Source organism: Chelon labrosus, assembly GCF_963514085.1.
Source record: "Chelon labrosus genome assembly, chromosome: 10".
Classification (NCBI taxonomy): domain Eukaryota; kingdom Metazoa; phylum Chordata; class Actinopteri; order Mugiliformes; family Mugilidae; genus Chelon; species Chelon labrosus.
The window spans coordinates 6,091,223-6,113,098 of NC_140360.1; the positions used below are offsets into that span (position 1 = coordinate 6,091,223).

The 21,876-nt window shown below is 37.6% G+C and overlaps 2 protein-coding genes across 2 annotated transcripts in view; both read right to left on the reverse strand.

Annotated features, from left to right (window-relative positions):
* Positions 1-6,804: 6,804 nt before the first annotated feature.
* On the reverse strand, positions 6,805-11,433 carry LOC311494404 (tumor necrosis factor receptor superfamily member 5-like; the record flags this gene model as incomplete). Its single annotated transcript, XM_084553434.1, has 6 exons — positions 6,805-7,357; positions 7,455-7,542; positions 9,352-9,507; positions 9,764-9,889; positions 10,175-10,268; positions 11,374-11,433. 6 exons carry the CDS (start codon positions 11,431-11,433, stop codon positions 7,165-7,167), a joined length of 717 nt encoding a protein of 238 aa, XP_084409560.1. The 3' UTR covers positions 6,805-7,164.
* Positions 11,434-17,119: 5,686 nt separating this feature from the next.
* LOC311494962 (tumor necrosis factor receptor superfamily member 5-like) overlaps positions 17,120-21,876 on the reverse strand; it is a gene marked incomplete at its 5' end in the record, with an annotated part of 29,748 nt that continues 24,991 nt past the window's right edge. Inside the window, 7 exons of the mRNA XM_084554243.1 lie at positions 17,120-17,559; positions 17,670-17,720; positions 17,811-17,842; positions 17,976-18,148; positions 18,251-18,338; positions 20,331-20,486; positions 20,740-20,865. Of these exons, the coding sequence (XP_084410369.1) occupies positions 17,536-17,559; positions 17,670-17,720; positions 17,811-17,842; positions 17,976-18,148; positions 18,251-18,338; positions 20,331-20,486; positions 20,740-20,865 (650 nt within the window). The 3' untranslated portion in view covers positions 17,120-17,535. The remainder of the gene's footprint in view (positions 17,560-17,669; positions 17,721-17,810; positions 17,843-17,975; positions 18,149-18,250; positions 18,339-20,330; positions 20,487-20,739; positions 20,866-21,876) is intronic.

Genomic DNA, 21,876 nt, shown 5'->3' on the forward strand with positions numbered 1-21,876 from the left:
GAACTCGCCCAGTCCGCTTCTGTACGTCACGATCAAATTAAATGCTCGCAGAATGACCTCAAAAGGAGAAAATGAAGCGTCATCTTACCGGTGTCCGTGTCTTTTCTTTTAGTAACCTTTTTCCTCCGAGTCCGAATCCATGTTCACTTGTAGGTTCAGTTTTTATTTGTAAGCTTGTAGCGGTGCCATGGAGATAACCAAACGCGTTCTTCTTCTTCTTCTTCTTCTTCTTCTTCTTCTTCGGTTGAGTTTTATGGCAGTTTACAATCAAAGTGTATTACCGCCATCTGCTGGACTGAGGTGCAGTTCATTTTGGGTTTTTAAGAAACTGAATAAAGTATAAAAGTAAAGAAAATTAAATAAATAAAAATAAACTACAGGGAAACAAAATAATCAAAACAAAACAAAGAGTTCTAAATCCTACTTGCTAACTGTGTGTCTTTGATGAATGCTACTATAGAGCTATTTATGTTTCCTGACCTGGGCTCTGCCAATAATGTTTCTAAGGAGAATACTTTCTTAGCTGTATTAACCGCCCTTTTCAGTATTTCTCTTTCCCTAGAAAACCTTCTACACCTTAAAAGTACATGCTCCACATCTTCTCTCTCTCCACAAACCTCACAATTCCCAGATGGATGTTTCTTGATGATAAATAAATTACTATTTAAACCAGTGTGTCCTATTCGTAATCTGTTAAACCAAACCTCCTCCTGTCTATTTGTGTACCTGGTCCTTTTCCTTGATATTTCTTGTTGCAATTTGTATAGATGTCTACCCCTCCTCTCCTTATCCCACTCAGACTGCCACATTGCATTCACTTTTTGTTTGATTACTACCTTTATCTCTGACTTACTGAGTGGAACATTTATTTGAATTTCCTCTTCTTTTGTTGCCTCTTTTGCAAGTTTGTCAGCTTGTTCATTCCCTTCTATGCCTTTGTGTGCGGGGACCCATACAAACTGCACTATTCTTCCCTGTTGATTAATTGTAAACATAATTTGATTGATTTCATTCAGGAGGTCCTGTCTACACACTGATTCACCATTCTGAATAGATGTTAATGATGACATAGAGTCAGAGCAGATAACAGCTTTAGGGAGCCTAGCCTCTTCTAGCCATTGCAATGCAATGATAATGGCTACCATCTCAGCTGCAAAGATAGATAAATGATCAGTAGTTCGCTTTTTGATATATATCTCTGATTCAGGAATATACACCCCAATTCCAGTCTTACCCTCAGAATCCTTTGATGCGTCTGTATATATTTTTGCAGTATTGTAACACATAGTCTCAATATACTGCCCTACTATATCTTTTGTTTCTATAATTACTCTAGGCAAACGCGTTCTTGAGGCAGACGTCAGCTGAAATTTCTGGTGATGTGTGGGTGGGGATACAAAGAAATAACAATAAAATGTCAAAACCATGGGACATTTGGCGTTTTTTAAAAGTATATCTTGTCGTATATCGTATAGTATAGGCCCTAAAACTATCGTGTAGATAATTACCGTCTGGAAACTTAAAAAAACAAAATAAATAAATAAATCACTGCGTCTGTGCTTCTTTACCGCCACCATCTGGACTGGAGTGTGGAGCACGAGGTTAAATAGAAAAAAAATCATTTGACTACATAATAAAAACATTATGATGTATTATAATGTTTGATTCATTCAGTCATTTAATACATTCTTTGTTGAATGTGAATCATTATGTCCTTTAAGATTAATCCAGTGTGTCAGACTAAGCTTTACTCTTATTCTTTTTAACATTAATTCTTTTATATTCACATTTACCTGCCTGTTTTAAAGTCCCTCATTACTAATGAGTGATCTGTTCCATTTCTCTTTATCTCCTCTGTGAGCTGCTTCACATACATGTTGTCACAATATTCATGTTTTTAATCCTGAACAGATACAAATACAGTGAAGTGTTTTTAGAGTTGGAGTTTTAGAGTCAGTGCTTTTAAATTCACTTTGCTCAGCTTCTAGAGATTTCCTTTAATTTAAAAAATATTCATTAAGGTGATTAAAAATGTCGCTAGCTACAACATTTGCTTCTGCTCTTCCTCGTTCCTATAAACCCATCGTTTATCCACTTTTCATCCCATGTACTCTCAGCTCTCTAGCAAGAGACCACATGTTTACTTTTACATTTTATAGTTGAAACATATGCAAATACAGCCCTTTAATGTTTAATATCTTTATATATATATAAAACATAATAACATAATAATCTTAAAGTGTTCTGTGAAAGGTTATGGTTCACGTTTCAATAAATTCTGACAGCATTTGCAGCTTTTGGCAAAAAAAGATTTAATAAAAAATGATGGCAGACGTGCTTATTAACTGAAATGACTCATTAAGACAAAGCAACAACTAAAACAAGTATATGTGGTATTTCCACATGCAAATATATGAAATATGTGTTAGATTTCCAGATTCAACTTTTATTTATTGTGCATTAGCACAGAAGAGAGCTCATACAATAAATAAAAGTGGAATACTAAAGTAGGAGCGAGTAGTTGGTTTGCCCACCACAAATGACAAAAAAATAATTAATAGTAATAAACTAGAAAAAAGAACTGGGGTTTCCTTTCTAAACCCTTTGAAAGATGAGCCGTTACAGAAGTATACAGGTGGAGCCATCTTTAAAAAAAAAAAAAAAAAAAAAACTCCAAAAACTCAAACAAACATCAGTAAAAAGAGCATTATAGATATAAAATTTGTGCCTTTTTATTGTGTATCTTTTAACAATGTGGCTTTTGAAAGTTATTGTGGTTTTGTTACAGATCAATTAAAAACGACGTTTGTCTGAGAGCTGATAACTTCTTGATAACTTCTTCCACAGGCCGTAGTTGTGTTTTCTAGCAGTTGTCGTTTATATGTTAGTACCTTCATCACACAGCTCTGTCCTTCACTTGTATTGTACTGACTGAGAAATGGCTTCCATGCAAGAGCCATAATCACACTGGACAACTCAAACAATAAAGAAATAATGATGTGAATGAACAATAATTCACACAATAATGTGCAACACAAACAAGTGCAATCATTTCATGTGACAGTGACTTATTATTAAGTGTGAATGGGATTGTTATGTCATGGCAGTTTTTTTACATTTACTTTTTTTATTATTATTTATTTATTCCAGTACTTCTACGGCACCAAGGAGAAGTAGGTCACTTTAATTTCATTGTACTTGTACAATGACAATAAAGACATTCTATTCTATTCTATTCTACTCGTATCGGCCTGCAAGATAATATTTTAGGCAGACTGATTGTCCAGGAAAAGTGTTTGAAACACACCCACAAGTTTTATTCTAACTTCTTTCCATTCTGGTTGGCCTCTGATTTGGAGTCAGTTCTTAATTTTGGCCCCCTCTCTGATTGAGTTTGACATCCCTGGTTTAGAGTTTAAACAGGTCATATATAAAAGCTGAATCCTAGAAGATGAGTCAGAATCAGTACAGGTATCTACCCATGAGGGACTTACTGACGATGATCAATGTAGAAATCAATTAATTAACATTAAGAACAACACCATGAAAATTAAAAGAATGAAGTGAAAGTCTGTCTTGTATTTCTCTGAGGTCATGTGATCCGTTGGTTCAGCCAATAATAGTCCTGAACCAGAAGGTTAAAGATTCTCCTCTCAGACTCAGACTGGACTTCACTATTTTTATATTTACAGCTCTGGAAAAAATTAAGAGACCACTCCCACAAATGTTTCTTAAATCAGCATCTCTACATCTATGGCAGCCAGTCCATTCCAGTGTTCGTTCGATTCCAACGCAAGCCTCCTCATTCTATTTAATAAGACACTGATCAGGTGATCACCTGAACCAAATCTTATTTTATGAGGAAGATTATAAAAAACACTGCTGTGATTAAAGCTTGAGATTATCCCACCAATAATGATTCCAAAACTCTTCCTAAGTTAAAATATTAGTGTTGTGTTGTTTAAGAAATGTTTTCTTTGCATTATTCGAGGTCTGAAAACACTGCATCTTTTTTGTTATTTTGACCAGTTGTCATTTTCTGCCAATAAATGATCTAAATGGCAATATTTTAATTTCTCAAATTTGAGAGAAATGTTGTCAGCACTTTATGGAATGAAACAAAAATGTTCATTTTAATAAATACATAGCAAAACCAGCAAAACTGGTCATTTTGCAGTGGTCTCTTATTTTTTTCCAGAGCTGTATGTTTTAATCTTATATATTCAACTTCTCTAACTTGTTCTTCTACTGGTTCAAGTGACTCAAGTGAACCAGATCAAACACACTAACCTGTAGGCAGGTATCAACAGTGGATTTTATTTTTATATTCTCCATATGTACTTTGAATATTTAATAGTCATAAGATAAGATAAGATAGTTTCTTTATTGATCCCAAACTGGGGAATTTCTCTGTTGCAGCAGCAATGTACAGGCATTCAACCACACATAAATATAAAAAGAGCTAAAAATCAACAATAAAAAGAATAGAGAATTTTACAAAAAGCATACACAATATTTACAAAAATTACAAGATAAGTGAATAGTAAAAAAGTTAAAGACTGCAATGAGGTGTACTGAATTTAGGTAAGATTAAAAATTTACAACCTATAACCAAACAAGCATGTGCAAATGTGCAAGAAAAATAAAAGTCCATAGTGTCATCTGTCACACACAGATGAGGAGCTGTACAGACTGATGGCTTGGGGCAGGAAAGATTTCCTGTAGCGTTCTACGAGACAACAAAGTTGTCTGAGCCTTCTGGAGAAGTTGCTCCATTGTCTGTCTATTGTGTGGTGGAGAGGGTGGTCAGGGTTATCCGTGATTGATAACAGTTTGTTTAGAGTCCTCCTCTCCACCACTGATTCAAACGTGTCCTATCTGCAGCCAATGATAGAGCCAGCCCTCCTGATCAGTTTGTTGAGTCTGTTGGCGTCGCTGGCTGTAATGCTGTTCCCTCAGCAGACCACAGCGGAGAAAAGTGTGCTGGCCACAACAGACTGGTAGAAGATCTCCAGCATCTTGCTGCACACATTAAAGGACCTCAGTTTCCTCAGGAAATAGAGTCTGCTGCAGCCCTTCTTGTACACAGCTGCACTGTTGGTCCTCCAGTTCAGTCTGTTATCGATGGTCACTCCCAGGTATATGTAATCCTCCACCATCTCCACATCCCTACCCAGGATGCTGAAGGGCAGAGGAGCTGCTTCCTTCCTCCTGAAGTCGATCACCATCTCTTTGGTCTTGTCCACGTTAAGCAGCAGGTGATTCCTTCCAGCCCACCACACAAATCCATCCACCAGCCTTCTATACTCCTCCACCGGAAGTCAGTGGTGTACGAGGTGAACAGGAACAGAGAAAACACAGTGCCCTGTGGGGCTCCCACACCACTCACCACCACATCAGACAGGGCATGACCCAGACGCACGAACTGTGGCCTGTCGGTCAGGCAGTCAGTGATCCAGGAGACAGTGGACGCACCAACACCCATCGACTGCAGCTTATCACCCAACAACAAAGGCTGGATGGTGTTGAAGGCACTGGAGAAATCGAAGAATGTGATTCTCACTGATCATAGTAGCACAAGCTACCTTCTTGCTGTGAGGCATCAGTGCTAACCACCACGCCACCATTTTTTTTTTCTTCAAGTAAAATGAACTTACATTTCCCTTGATAAAACATGTGTTAATGCTCAACCGTTTTGCCAAGGCATACAGGTCCAGCCAGGACAGTCTCAGACTTTGGCAAAATATAAAATAAAATGAAAAAAATAAATACCTATGATATTTTAGGAAACGTTTACTAATACTTTAATTCTGACTAGCTTATTTTTAAACTGTTATAACAGGCATATGTGGTATTTCCATGTGCAAAGGCATAAATAGATTTCATTTATGTAATACAACAATCAGTCACCATTCATACACAGTTTCCAAATAAAATAAACCGTCTCTATGTCACTGTCAGCAGGTTGTTCATGTGGACTGAGGCAGGGTGTTCCAAGACAGAAGATGATCTACTGATCTGTCTTTTCTGTTCTCTGCAAAGACAATTTGACAGCATCCAAATGTATAATAACTGGATTCTGGAGCAAACGTACTCCACAGTGAATGATTTCATCTGAGAGTTTAGACTGGTTGCTCAGCTTCACCCTGAGGAGAGAAATACATTCAGTTAAAGCAGAAACATTTGTAGAGACATCACACAGCCAGACGATCCTCAGTACTGGTCCTGGCACATCTTGGGGATTCTTTTTAGAAGAATTAAAGAAAAAAACAAAAAAAAGACATTTAATTTCTTAAATAAACCATTTGCTGTGATCTGTAGTGAGAAATAAACATACCTCTCTGGAGTTGTCAGCACATGTCTTTTTGACTATAATTAAACAAAACCAGTGAAAAACATAATTACCAGCTGTAACTGTCTCGGATTTAAGTTCATGATGACATTAATAAATAAATAATTTACCTTTCTACGTTCATGATTGTAATATTACTACAGGTGTAATATGCTGTGAAATTTCACATTCAATTTGGTTAATTGCAACCCCTGCTGTTCCTTTAAGAGTTGCATTGAATGTGGTGTAGGAAGGTCAGGTGATCAGGATCGCACAGTTAGGTTTGAGAAGGAAGCCGAGAATAAGAGTTGCTCAATACTTCTGGTTTATGGTTCAAAGGATGCAATGTAGGCACATTCTCCTTACTACTCCCGAATTCCGGTTCAGACGGCCAAACATATGTGTGACCATGTGTATTTGTAATGTGCATTTGTTTATAATAATAATAATAATAATAATAATAATAATAATAATAATAATGTGATTTTTAAGTCGTCACTGTTTTGTATATATTTTTGACTAATTCTGTGCTACTGTGACAAGTTAATTTCCCATATGTGGGATCAATAAACATGTCTTATCTTATCTTATCTTATTTGACATGTAAATATGTTTATACGTTATTTATTTCTGTTACATTTTTTCACCAAAACGATGTTCATCTACTGTGGATGCGTGATAATAAATTGTTGAACATTGGTTGACTCGTAAAGTCTGTCTGAGCTAGAAGAAAACCGTTGGGAGCAGTTACTCCAGCACTGTCATGACTCAGCAGAAAACATTATCATCCATGAAAGATGTGACAAAACATAGAAAAGAAGAACATTTTCCTGTTATAAATGAAACCTACCTGCTGAACAGATTTTCTCTCTGTAGATGTAGCACAGTACTGCTACTACTATTAAAATGACTAATAAAAACACCACACCAATGATGATCCCTACAACATTTGAAGTTTGTTCTCCACATACAGAATCAGTTGACGTAGTTCCTGGTGTTATCAGATGAAGGTTTATTGATTCACATCTGGAACAATAAAGGGACATTTTATAGAGAAATGTACAGATACAACAATATATAAAAAAGAAATGTGTCTCCATGTGTGATGTGAAGATTTACTTACTGTGTGTGTTGGAGACAAGATGTTAATGTTCCATCTGAAAATGTTCCATCACTGCAGTCAGAGCACACAGTGTCTGAGGAGGCTGAGCCTGCACAGACACAAATCATATGTATAGATGAGGACAAAATTTTTAGCCCCCCTAAGAAAATTTGATTCTTTTGAAAGCATTTCCCAAGTGCTGTTAAACAGAACAAAGAATTCTTAACACAGCTTTTTCAAACATCCTTGTTTTATTTTGGAAGCTTACATTATTTTACTTTCCACACAGAAACAACCAAAAATTACCAGGGTCAAAATTATTAGCCTCCCTGATGTTAATAGTCAGTTGTGTATCCTTTTTACTGGATAACAGCCAGGAATCATTTGTTGTAGTCTTCAGCAAGTCTCTGACACGTCTCTCGAGGAATACCAGCCCATTCTTCTTTGGCAAATCTCTCAAGCTCCCCCAGATTTGACGGCCTTCTGGCATGGACCTTGGTCTTTAGTTCACCCCACAGATTTTGCATGGGATTCAAGTCAGGGCTTTGTGCAGGCCATTCAATAACATTCACTTTGGACTTCTGGAGGTAGTTCTTCACCAGGAGTGACGTTGTTGTGTTGGAAGACAAAGCAACGATTCAGACCCAGTTTTGCTGCTGACTGCTTGACATTTTCTGTCAGAAGCTTCACATAACCTTCTTTCTTCATGATTCCTTCCACCTTCACCAGACTCCCAGTTCCAGATGCACTAAAGCATGCGCACAGCATTATCTTTAGACACATCTCTCACTAATTTTCTAACCATTTTTCGCTTCCTACCTCTGCCAGGCTTGTTCTGTACAGTGTGGCCACTTTGAATTTCTTGAAGATGCTTCTCACTCCACTTCTGGACACTTTGATAACTTTGTGAATCCTTCTCCCGCTTTGTGAGCATCAACAATTCTCTTTCACACGTATAAACTGATTTCTTTTGTTTTTGGCATGATGCTTTCTCAAGCGGCAGCCAAAACCCTTACTGGAGGATTTATACTGTGTGTAAATTGGGAGATAACTCTTAATCTTAACTTGATTTTACAAGCTTTGAGCATTACAAAGTCAAAGCACATCATTGCACAACAGTGGTTTGCACTATGGCTCAATAAAAAGGTCAGTTCTTAAGGGGGCTTATAATATTGACCCTGGTAATTTTTGCCTTTTTTTTTGTTTTTTGAATAATTCTGTTATTGTGTGCAAATAGAAGTAATTTATGCTTTCTAAAGAAAACTAGTATGTTAAGAAATGCTATTTTTGAAAAGACTTTAAATTTCATAAGGGGGCTAATAATTCTGTCCTCAAATGGAAGTTGAAACTAGTTCAGTCTAAAGTATGAAGAGATGAATTGATGAGTAAGTAATGTGTTGGAATGTGGTTTAATAATCTATGAAGAATCAGACGAAGGTAGAAACATGGTCTAGATGAGAGTTTTGTTTAATCTAAACTGAAATGAGAAACTATATTTTGATGTTTGTAACATTAGAACAATGTTTTTCTAATACTAAGCGTTTCCTGAAAATGTTGTTGTGTTGTAAGACGATCTACAGCCTGCATAGACAATCAAAGAAAGGAAAGAGTGAGGTATCAAGATACCACTAGAGTGAAGGTTTTACTTTAGATGGGATTGATTAAAATGTTTTAGTGGTGTTCTACAACTGGACTGGTCTCAGTAGTTTCTGCTTCCTCAAAGAATCAAACTGCAATTGATAAATAATCGATATTAAAGGACAAATGAAGTTCACTTTGTCTTAACCTAGAAAGACCTTTATTACAATATTGCCGTTTATTTACTACCATCTAGTGGTCAGAAATCAACACATGCAGAAAACTGTCACAAAGATCAGTTTCCTTAAACTTTGTTCTCATTTAAAACTAGAAAACCAACCTTTCTCCTTGATGTATTGTCCTGGATGACAGACCTTGTGTTTCTGTGCTGCTTCACATTGGTCCTTTGTTAAGTCAATACAGAAGAATCCCTCAAGTGGTTCACAAACTGTATCTGATGTTGGTGTACATGACCTCTTTACCTTCAGACCAGAACCTATCAACACATATGGAAGTTACAAAACATGCAGAAACAAAACTCCTATTCTGTTTAATCTGTTTCTGATTTAAAGATACCTTCAGTGGTTAGAACAACTTTAGAAAATGTGACACAATAGTCTCTTCAGTTTATGAATTCATAGGAAACATCTGCATAAATTAACTTGTCTGATGTGGATTTGATTTAAAATTCACCAGTTGAAAAAAGGAAAAACATTTCTACTGATAAATAAATAATATTAACAGAAATGTACCTGCATCACAGTTGGTGCATGGGAAGCACTGTGTACGTTTAGTAGTTTCATCCATATAATTTCCATTCATGCAGGGCACACATGACGTACCTCTGGACTCTGTGCAATCTAGTTTAACTCTGTTTCCTGTTGAGAAGAAAACCAGTGATTATAGTTCAAGATATCTTTTTGTTTAATTAAATTAAAATACAATCTTCAGGTTAAGGAGCATGCTGCGTGCTAAGCAAAGTGTCGTACAAAGTTACCTCTAATATTGTCATTATTATTACTATCATCAGATGAAGGTAAATAAAAAAGGGAGTATCAACAAATATTCATCTGTTTTTATTGTTCACCAACAGTTTTCACTTGTGATCATACTTTAAAAAGCAGGAAAGGACGAGGAAACTTTAGTATTCAGTTGGATCTTACCAGGTGGACACAATGGGCAGCATTTATTCCCTATCAGATACTGTCCTGGACGACATGTGAGGGTTTGACAGCACAAGACTTTCATCACAATTATCTGTGAAGTTAAAAGAAACAACGTCATAAAAACGGTCATCTCCTGTGTTTCTTTGATTCGTCCATCTCTCCCCCCAACATCAACATCTTTTAACAATAAAACCTGTCTGGATCGTAATAGGTGACCCTCCACACATTATTTATAAGAGGACAGTCTCTTCTAAACACAGTGTAAAATTGTTACTAATTTGTTGGTGTGTTTTCTATATAACACACAGTGTTACTGAATGTACAGACTGGTTGAACTCTGCTCTACAGCATATCTCATCAGAGGGTAACTAGAGAACATACAGTTCACTTTGAGTTGTTGGATGTAAACAGGACTTCAAGAACAACCCCACTGCTTCTATCCCACTATGTTAGGGATTGATGTTTTTACCCCCCACAGAATGAGGGCAGTCTTCTGAAGAAGCATTAAGTTCCCCAAAATGATGACACAGCAGACCTCAGAGCTCCGACAGTTTTAATACAAAAAAATTAAAAAAAATGAATTACAACCTGGCAGCAGTGATACTAGAGGTCAAGGATCTCAGGTTCCCAAGCCCACACACAAAAAGGAAGAAGACACAGAACGCCTTAACACATGATCTTAAATACTTTTGGACTAAACCATCTCTGAGATGTGTAGGTTAAAATGAAAACCACCAAACCAAGGAACTACAAATGTAAACAAACCCTTTTAAATACATTAACTTCAAAACAAATATTTTAATCTTAAATTAATTAGGCTTAACAAAAGAAAATACAAAATAAAGCAATCCCCCTCTCTCCCTCTCTGAATACTAGATGGTGCAGTCTAGATTGGAAACACCTGGTGGATATGTGACAGGAAAACCTCCAAAAGAGAGAAGGATTAAAAATCAAACCAAACAAACACCTGGAAGAACATATATTAACTTAAAAGTATAAATCAACTAAACAGGATTCAGTTAAGTAACACAAAAAAATATTCTAAATAAATTGTAAGTAAAAGTAAACATTCAAATAAATAAAGAAAGAGCTGACCTGACAGGAGAGGGAGTGAGTGCAGCTCCCAGGATTAGGAGGATTAGAGGAGGAGCATTATGATTTATTATCCTGTGATTTTCTGCAGTAAAGAATTTTACCAGAAAAGATGAAGTTCTCCAAGATGTTCTTCTTGAAGTCTTGTCATTTGGCAAGTCCATTTTTGTTTGTGACCTGAAGGCAACTCAGTGAGATTTGGGATGAGGTGAATTTGAACATCCAAGACACCACAACAGCATCTGTAAGAAAAATTAAAGGTTTACAAAAACTGCATTTTTGAGCAGGAATCCTGGTTACATACACTGTCTGGCCTAAAAAAGAAGTCACCTCCTGGATTTAACTAAGCCAATAGGTACGAGCCTCCTATTGGATAATTACTGCATGGATGATATTAAGATTTATTTTTATTAATGGAAGCTTTTACATGATGTTTATGGTGTTTAACAAGCATCTACAATTTGTTACAGTGAATTAAGACGCATTTTATGAAAGGAATACACATAAATGTATAAACTTACAGATACACTACAAAAGGATGAGTTTTGAATATTAAAAGGGAAATGAAATAATAATAAAAATTAAAATCAACAACAAAACAAAAAAAAAATACCAATAAGGAAGTTATACGAGAAGAACTTACAGAGTTTACTAATTTGAAGCCGGTCAAGAAGGTTCACACCACCACGGTCAACCAAGTCTAAAGAAGCCAGAATGTCTATGAAGGGGCCCAGATTTTTTCAAAGGATGTATTCTTTCCCCTCACATTATATACTATATTTTCAGGTGTGCAGCAGGACATGAGCTCATTAATCCATTGTTTCACTGATGGGGAATTTTCAGATTTCAGTTAATTAAAATACTATATTATTTTCACTGCAGTGCTTGCAAGTAAAATAAAGTAGAGGCCTATACATGAGGCACGCTCAGATCCAAAAGCACATTTCCTTTGTGCATTCCAATCAACGTGGAATATTTACTTATTGCATCAGATTTAAAGTAGCTAACCAAAAGTTGAACAAAGGAACAAACAAACAAAAAAAAAAAAAACACAACTAGTGTAAATTGAGGGTTGCGGTGGTAAGGATGCTGGGGGGGATACGCCCTGGAGAGGTCTCCAGTCTGTCTCGGCTAACACAGAGAGACAACCAATGACATCCACACCTACGGCCAATTTACAATCACTAATAACCTTAATTTCCCACGGGGATAAATAAAGTCCGAAAGTCAGATCTTATCTTATCTTATAGGAGAAAAGTAAAACGTCTTCTTACTCGTGTCCGTGTCTTTTCTTTTAGTAATCTTTTTCCTCCGAGTCCAAATCCATGTTCACTTTCAGTTTCTATTAAGCCTGTAGCTGTGCCAGTGGAGATGCGCAAGCACGTTCTTGACGCAGACGTGAGCTGTTTCTGGTGATGTGTGGGTGGGGATGCAAAAAAATAAAAAATAAATAAAAATAAAAAATGCCAAAACCATGGTACATTGGTCCATCTGGACTGGAGTGTGGAGCATGAGATTAAATAGAAAAAAAAATTGACAACATGATAAAAAATATTATGATGGCTCTGTCTTTCGTCTCATCTAAGATGCCAGATAATGAAAAATCACAAAGCTTAATCTTCCTCAATGACTGAAACAGATGATTTTCTCTGTGGACTGGACTTGGTGCAATGAAGCATGGTCAACAGTTTCTGGTTGGTTGCAGTGTGAACACTTTCCTGTTGGGTGTTCGTCTGTTTTATATAACGTGTCATTAAGACCTGTATGACTGATTCTCAGACGTTTGTGACCATGTTTTCTTCTTTCTGCCCAATCCCAACTAGTTTTTCTAGATCGTATAGATGTCTCCCTCTTTCACTGTTGTCCCAGTGATCCTGACAGACTGAAAGTGAATATGATTTAATTCTTGACTTAGCTTCATTTTCACTTTTTAGAACTTGAAGTTCTCACTGCTTGTTTGGCCAAGATGTGGAAGGGAGGGACGCAGTGGAAGCTAGTAGACAGTCTCTTTACTCCCATGATATATAACATGTGAAATATTTAATTCACGAGATCTGTTCACAGTGTTTGTTATCTTACTCTCCTCAACCCACTGCAGTCCTAATATTACTGCTAAATGTTCTGTGGAATAAACACATAACTGATCAGAAACCCTTGTCTTCATGTATATTTATATATCTGGGATATACAGTCATGGACGAAAGTATTGGCACCCCTGGAACTTTTCCAGAAAATGCACCATTTCTCCCAGAAAAGTGTTGAAATTACAAATGTTTTGGTATACACGTTTATTTCCTTTAAGTGCATTGGGACAACACAAAAAAGCAGAAGAAAAAAGCCAAATTTGACATAATTTTACACAAAACTCAAAAATTGACTGGACAAAATCATTGGCACCCTATTAAAACTGTGGGTAAATAATTTCATTTCAAGCATGTGATCCTCATTTAAACTCACCTGTGGCAAGTAACAGGTGCTGGCAATATAGAAATCAAAACTGAAGCCAGTTGGAATGTATAAAAGTTGACTCAACCTTTGTGTTGTTTGCCTGTGTATGCCACACCAAGCATGGAGAAGAGAAAGAAGAGCCGAGAATTGTCTGAGGACTTAAGAAGCAAAATTGTGGAAAAATATCAACAATCTCAAGGTTACAAGCCAATCTCCAGAGATCTTAAAGTTCCTTTGTCAACTGTGCGCAATATAATCAAGAAGTTTTTAACCCGTGGAACTGTGGCAAATCTCCCTGGACGTGGACGAAAGAGAAAAATTGATGCAAGAATGCAACGCAGGATTGTTCGAATGGTGGATAAACAACCTCAGTCAACTTCCACACAAATTCAGGCTGTCTTGCAGACTCGGTGCAACGGTGTCAGCTTGAACAATACGTCGTCGTCTGAATGAGCTGAAGCGCTATGGCAGGAGACTGAGGAGAACCCCACTTCTGACACAGAGGCATAAAAAAGCAAGACTGCAGTTTGCAAGAACATACCTGAGTAAGCCTCAATCCTTCTGGGACAATGTTTTGTGGACAGATGAGACTAAGGTAGAGCTTTTTAGCAAAGCACGTCATTCTACTGTTTACAGAAAACTGAATGAGGCCTACAAAGAAAAGAACACGGTACCTACAGTCAAATACGGTGGGGGTTCAAAGATGTTTTGGGGTTGTTTTGCTGCCTCTGGGACTGGGTGCATTGATTGTGTGCAAGGAATCATGAAATCTGGAGACTATCAAAACATTCTGGCCCGTAATGTAGGGCCTAGTGTCAGAAAGCTGGGTCTGCATCAGAGGTCATGGGTGTTGAAGCAGGACAATGATCCAAAACACACCTCACAAAGCACCCAGAAATGGTTGGAGACAAAGCGCTGGAGAATTCTGAAGTGGCCAGCAATGAGTCCGGATCTAAATCCCATAGAACACCTATGGAAAGATCTAAAAATTGCTGTTGCGAGAAGGCACCCTTCAAATCTGAGAGACCTGGAACAGTTTGCAAAAGAAGAGTGGTCCAAAATTCCAGTTGAGAGGTGTAAGAAACTTGTTGATGGTTATAGGAAGCAATTGGTTTCAGTTATTTTGTCCAAAGGGTGTGCAACCAAATATTAAGTTGAGGGTGCCAATGATTTTGTCCAGTCAATTTTTGATTTTTGTGTAAAATTATGTCAAATTTGGCTTTTTTCTTCTGCTTTTTTGTGTTGTCCCAATGCACTTAAAGGAAATAAACGTGTATACCAAAACATTTGTAATTTCAACACTTTTCTGGGAGAAATGGTGCATTTTCTGGAAAAGTTCCAGGGGTGCCAGTACTTTCGTCCATGACTGTAAATTGCTGCACCTGCACACGCTGTATAAGGATCTTTGGAGCCATCTGTAAATATGAGATTATTTTTGAACTACGTAGCATAAAGGTTTAGATTTTTCATTTTATTTCCTGCTGTATATTGAAATCTATAGGTGGCATGGGGAATAACCAGGGAGGTGTGGGTAAAATGGGAACTGTGGGACTAAATCGAACTGACTCAATCGTATATTTCCTGCTTTCACATCAGCAACCCATCCAAAACTCATAACGTTTGATTCATTATGCTCCCAGCAGTCATTTAATACATTCTTTGTTGAATGTGAATCGTTATGTCCTTTAAGGTTAATCCAGTGTGTCAGACTAAGCTTTACTCTTCTTCTCTTTAACATTAATTCTTTTATATTTACATTTACCTGCCTGTTTTAAAGCCCCTCGTTACTAATGAGTGATCTGTTCCATTTCTCTTTATCTCCTCTGTGAGCTGGTTCACATACATGTTGGCACAATATTTATGTTTTTAATCCTGAACAGATATAAATATCTACAGTGAAGTGTTTTTAGAGCTGGAGTTTTAGAGTCAGTGCTTTTAAATTCACTTTGCTCGGCTTCTAGAAATTTCCTTTAATTTAAAAATTATTAATTAAGGTGATTAAAAATGTGATTCTCAGTGAGAATCACATTCTTTGATTTCTCCAGTGCGTTCAACACCATCCAGCCTTTGTTGCTGGGTGATAAGCTGCAGTCGATGGGTGTTGGTGCGTCCACTGTCTCCTGGATCACTGACTACCTGACAGACAGGCCACAGTTCGTGCGTCTGGGTCATGTCCTGTCTGATGTGGTGGTGAGTGGTGTGGGAGCCCCACAGGGCACTGTGTTTTCTCTGTTCCTGTTCACCTTATACACCACTGACTTCCAGCATAACTCAGTCATGTCATATACAGAAATTTTCTGATGACTCTGCAGTTGTTGGGTGTATAAGCGGTGAACGGGATGAGGAGGAGTATAGAAGGTTGGTGGACGGATTTGTGGGGTGGGCTGGAAGAAATCACCTGCTGCTTAATGTGGACAAGACCAAAGAGATGGTGATCGACTTCAGGAGGAAGGGAATAGCTCCTCTGCCCCTCAGCATCCTGGGTAGGGATGTGGAGAAGGTGGAGGATTACAAATACCTGGGAGTGACCATTGACAACAGACTGAACTGGAGGACCAACAGTACAGCTGTGTACAAGAAGGGCTGCAGCAGACTCTATTTCCTGAGGAAATTTAGGTCCTTTAATGTGTGCAGCAAGATGCTGGAGATTTTCTACCAGTCTGTTGTGGCCAGCACACGTTTCTCTGCTGTGGTCTGCTGAGGGAACAGCATTGCAACCAGTGACGCCAACAGACTGAACAAACTGATCAGGAAGGCTGGCTCTGTCATTGGCTGCAGACAGGACACGTTTGAATCAGTGGTGGAGAAGAGGACTCTGAACAAACTGTTATCAATCATGGATAACCCTGACCACCCTCTCCACCACACAATAGACAGACAACGGAGCACCTTCTCCAGAAGGCTCACACAACTTGGTTGTCTCATAGAACGCTACAGGAAATCTTTCCTGCCCCAAGCCATCAGTCTGTACAACTCCTCAACTGTGTGTGACAGATGACACTCTGGACTTTTATCTTTTCTTGCACATTTGCACATGTTTGTTTTGGGTAAATGGCTGTAAATTTTTAATTTTAATCTTACCTATATTACACCTCATTGCAATCTAATTTAACATTTCTTTTTGATATTCACCTTTAATATTCACTTATTCACTTATCTTATAATCTTGTTAATATTGTGTATACTTATTTTATTTTTATTGTTGATTTTAGCTTTTGTTATATTTATGTATGGTTGAATGCCTGTACATTGCTGCTGCAACAGAGAAATTTCCCAGTTTGGGATTAATAAAGAAACTATCTATCTATCTTATCCACTTTTAATCCCATGTACTCTCAGCTCTCTAGATACATAAAAGATGTTAACACAACACCACGTTTACTTTTACATTTTATTGTTTAAAATACATACAAATATAGTTCAGTAATGTTTAATATTTTTTTTAATATTGAAACATAAGTTACGTCATGTGCATACCTTAGATTTAATGTAAAAAAAATGTCATGTCATCATCAATACTGAAATAACTATAAGTATATGTGGAATTTCCACGTGCAAAGGCATCAATAGATTTCATTCATGTAATACAACAATCAGTCACCATTCATACATAACACAGTTTCCAAATAAAATAAACCGTCTCTATGTCACTGTCAGCAGGGTGTTCATGTGGACTGAGGCAGGGTGTTCCAAGACAGAAGCTGATCTACTGATCTGTCTTTTCTGTTCTCTGAAAAGATAATTTGACAGCATCCAAATGTATAATAACTGGATTCTGGAGCAGATGTACTCCACAGTGAATGGTTTCATCTGAGAGTTTAGACTGTTTGCTCAGCTTCACCCTGAGGAGAGAAACACATTCACTTAAAGCAGAAACATTTGTAGAGACATCACACAGCCAGACGATCCTCAGTTAATAAACATTTCATTGAAGAACACACAGCTGTCTTACCTCCTGTAGTGGCAATGATTCTTGGACTGAGTCTCCTGTACATTGGGGATTCTTTTTAGAAGAATTAAAGAAAAATTATATAATTTAATTCCTTAGATAAACCCAAGCCTGCATGTGATCTGTAGTGAGAAATAAACATACCTCTATGGAGTTGTCTGCATTTCTGTTCTTCACTATAATTGAATAAAACCAGTGAAAAACACAATTACCAGCACTGTCATGACTCAGCAGAAAACATTATCATCCATCAAAGATGTGACAAAACATAGAAAAGAAGAACATTTTCCTGATATAAATGAAACCTACCTGCTGAATAGATTTTCTTTCTGTAAACGTAGCACAGTGCTGCTACTATTAGAATGACTAATAAAACCACCACACCGATGATGATCCCTACAACATTTGAAGTCTGTTCTCCACATACAGAATCAGTTGAGGTAGTTCCTGGCGTTATCAGCTGAAGGTTTTTTGATTCACATCTGGAACAATAAAGGGACATTTTATAGAGAAATGTACAAATACTACAAATTCTTTGCAAAAAATCAAATGAGTCTCCATGTGTGATGTGAAGATTTACTTACTGTGTGTGTTGGAGACAAGATGTTAATGTTCCATCTGAAAATGTTCCATCACTGCAGTCAGAGCACACAGTGTCTGAGGAGGCTGAGCCTGCACACACACAAGTTATATGGAAGTTGAAACTAGTTAGGTCTACAGATCAAAGATTAAAGTGTTATAGAGATGCAGCCTGCTTCACAATATGACAGTTGGATGACAGCAACACATTTTATAAGTAAGTAGTGTGCTAGAAGGGAACAAAAATGTAATATGGTTTAGGGCTGGTCGACATGGCTGAAAAATGTATCAAACGTACTACCCGACTTGACCACTAGCAAACTAAGGCACTCAGCCACTGACTCACTTACGCACAGTACGCAGAGAAACGAAACTTAAAGGTGCAGTAGGCAGGATTGCGAAGATCCAGGACTTAGCCAAAAAATTTGAACATCGACAACTACTCAGTCCCTCCCCACTTTCCGCTAAAGCCCAAAAAGGTCTCCCAAGCCCCTCCCCCCACAAGGGAGAGCTGTGCACGATAGAGCGCGTGCATATTGGCCCTGGAATACTGTGCACGAGCAGAGAACCGAGAGAGAGCGAGTAAACAAACTAGCATGGAACACACCCACGTAACAACAACAAAATAGTTTTTATAATACCCTTCGTTATTGCTAAATAATTTTAGGTCAAAATATTTAGCAATAGTCAACTTTAGGACAAAACCAAGGTTAGGATGTTTCTGAAAGTAGCCTACATCGGTGATGTTTGCTATCAGTAACAGAAGCATTCATTGTGGCGTTTTATTCCACAGTTTAGATTTATCAATTTGCTATGTGGTAGATATATGACCGCTACCTGTTGATGGGGTTAGACGTTTGAGAGTGAAGCTGAGGCACAGGCCTCAGACGAGGATTACGTCCCGGCTCCTTCTACACGCCCGCGGCCAAGTGGTGCGAGGTGGTGGAGGGAGGGGAGGGGAGGGGAGGGCGCTATGAAATGCGTGTCCATTAGCAGTGATTGACACTCTGTTAGATACACCCCTGGACGTGATTGGTGCATCTGAATGTGGAGCGGTGGATGTCTTGCAAATCGCACTACAGGCTCTAGGAGGGGCCAGAGGAGCCTTTTTTTTTTTTTCAAATGACCTGCTTTATGCAATTATACTTAAACATAGGGTCAGTTTCAGCAAATATGACAGAAAGTTAGTTTTATAAAAGTTACCTACTGCACCTTTAACCGACTCTTACTACTAATCAAGAGCCAAGACAATTAATATGCTCACTAGCCACCAAGTTTGCAGACAACATCATCTGATCTTGTCTGACTTAAAATAACCAAAATATTGCCAAACTGGTGACGTGACCTTTCCTTTTTTATCAACAATTTCCTCTCGCACTGTCGCACTCATATTCTCCTTTCACTCCACAACGTTCTTTTGTTGTTGATGCCACCAACCTGGTTTAGCTGGGCCGTGATAGGTCGAGAGGCTAAAGTCCTTCCTCTGCCTACATCCCCCAGAATGACTTGCAGTTCTGGCTCGGGGTTTTCTTCCTATTTTTCTCTAACGGAGCTCAAGTGAAATTATCGAACGCATTTTTTTTTATTGATATTGATCATGTGTCTATCGCGATAGATATCGTCATCATTTTATTTTAATTTGGTTTATACAATCTATGCAGATTCAGACATAGAAACATAGATGAGATTATGTTTTGTGTTCAACCTACATTCAAATGAGAAACTGTATTTTAGGTTTTCAATGTGTTTCGAAAATAAGCTTAGCCTCAAAATATTGGATAGAGAAGTGAGAATTTTGAAAGAAGACTGATTAAAATGTTTTAGTTGTGTTTAGTATCAGCAGTTTTTGCTTCCTCAAAGTATCAAACCACAATTTAAACATAATCAGTATCAAAGGACAACCGAGCAACGTCCAGCTGGTGGCTAGTCATAACTCTGGTCTTCAACTAGAAACACCTTTATTACACTTTTAGCTCTTCACACCCATCTAGTGGTCAGAAATTACCATGTGCAGCTTTAATGAGCAAACTGTCACAAAGATCAGTTTCCTTAAACTTTGTTCTCATTTAAAACTAGAAAACCAACCTTTCTCCTTGATGTATTGTCCTGGATGACAGAACGTGTCTTTCCATGCATCTTCACATTGGTCCTTTGTTAAGTTAATACAGAAGAATCCCTCAAGTGGTTCACAAACTGTATCTGATGTTGGTGTACATGACCTCTTTACCTTCAGACCAGAACCTATCAACACATATGGAAGTTACAAAACATGCAGAAACAAAACTCCTATTGTGTTTAATCTGTTTCTGATTTAAAGATACCTTCAGTGGTTAGAACAACTTTAGAAAATGTGACACAATAGTCTCTTCAGTTTATGAATTCATAGGAAACATCTGCATAAATGAACTGGTCTGATGTGGATTTGATTTAAAATTCACCAGTTGAAAAAAGGAAAAACATTTCTACTGATAAATAAATATTAACAGAAATGTACCTGCATCACAGTTGGTGCATGGGAAGCACTGCCTTCGTCCAGTAGGTTTATGCATATAAGTTCCATTCAAGCAGGACAGACATGACGTACTTCTGAACTCTGTGCAATCTAGTTTAACTCTGCTTCCTGTCAACCAGCAATTATATTTCAAGCAATTTTTATTTAATTCAATTAAAATATAATCATCATAGTAAGTAGCATATTGCATGCCAAGTGTCATACACTGTTATCTCTTATACTGTCATTATTATTATTACCATCAGATGAAGGTAAATAGAGTATACAGAAATATTCATTTTTGTTTGTTGTTCAATGGCAGTTCGCACTTGGGATCATACATTAGGAAAGTCAGGAAAGGATGAGGACCCTTTAGTTGGATCTTACCAGGTGGACACATAGGGCAGCATTCATTCTCTATCTGATACTCTTCTTGATGACATGTGAGGGTTTGACAGCACAAGACTTTCATCCCAATTATCTGTGAAGAGAAGTTAAAAGAAACGTCATAAAAATGGTCATCTCTCATGTTTCTTTGATCCTGCCATCTGTCCCCTCTGACTTTAGTCTCCTAACAATAAAAACTGTCCGGATCATAACATTCATTAATACACAGGATTAGACGTTACAATCCCTTGTGCGAAAATCCCAGGGAAAACACATTTAGAGGCCCTGTCCAACTGAGAAACCCTAATAAACTTATCGTCATGTGATATGATGCTTAACCTACAATCTAAATGAACTAAGTAAATGCTGCTGGCTTGTATGGCCCGCTCAGCAGCAGACGCTAACTCAAACCTTGTGAAATATAAGCTAACCAAATGCTACTGGCTAGCTTAATCTACATCTATAATACATCTGCAAGCTTCTATAATAGGAAGCTTGCACAAGCAACCGAAGAAGGCATTCTTTACAGGACTTCACTTTGAGTTGTTGGATGCATGTGAGATGTAAACAGGACTGAACAACCCCACTGCTTCTATCCCACTAACAGAAAGAATCTCCCAGGATTAGGAGGATTAGAGGTGGAGCATTATGATTTATTATCCTGTGATTTTCTGCAGTAAAGAATTTTACCAGAAAAACTGAAGTTCTCCAAGATGTTCTTCTTGAAGTCTTGTTAGGTAAAACTTTTCTTGA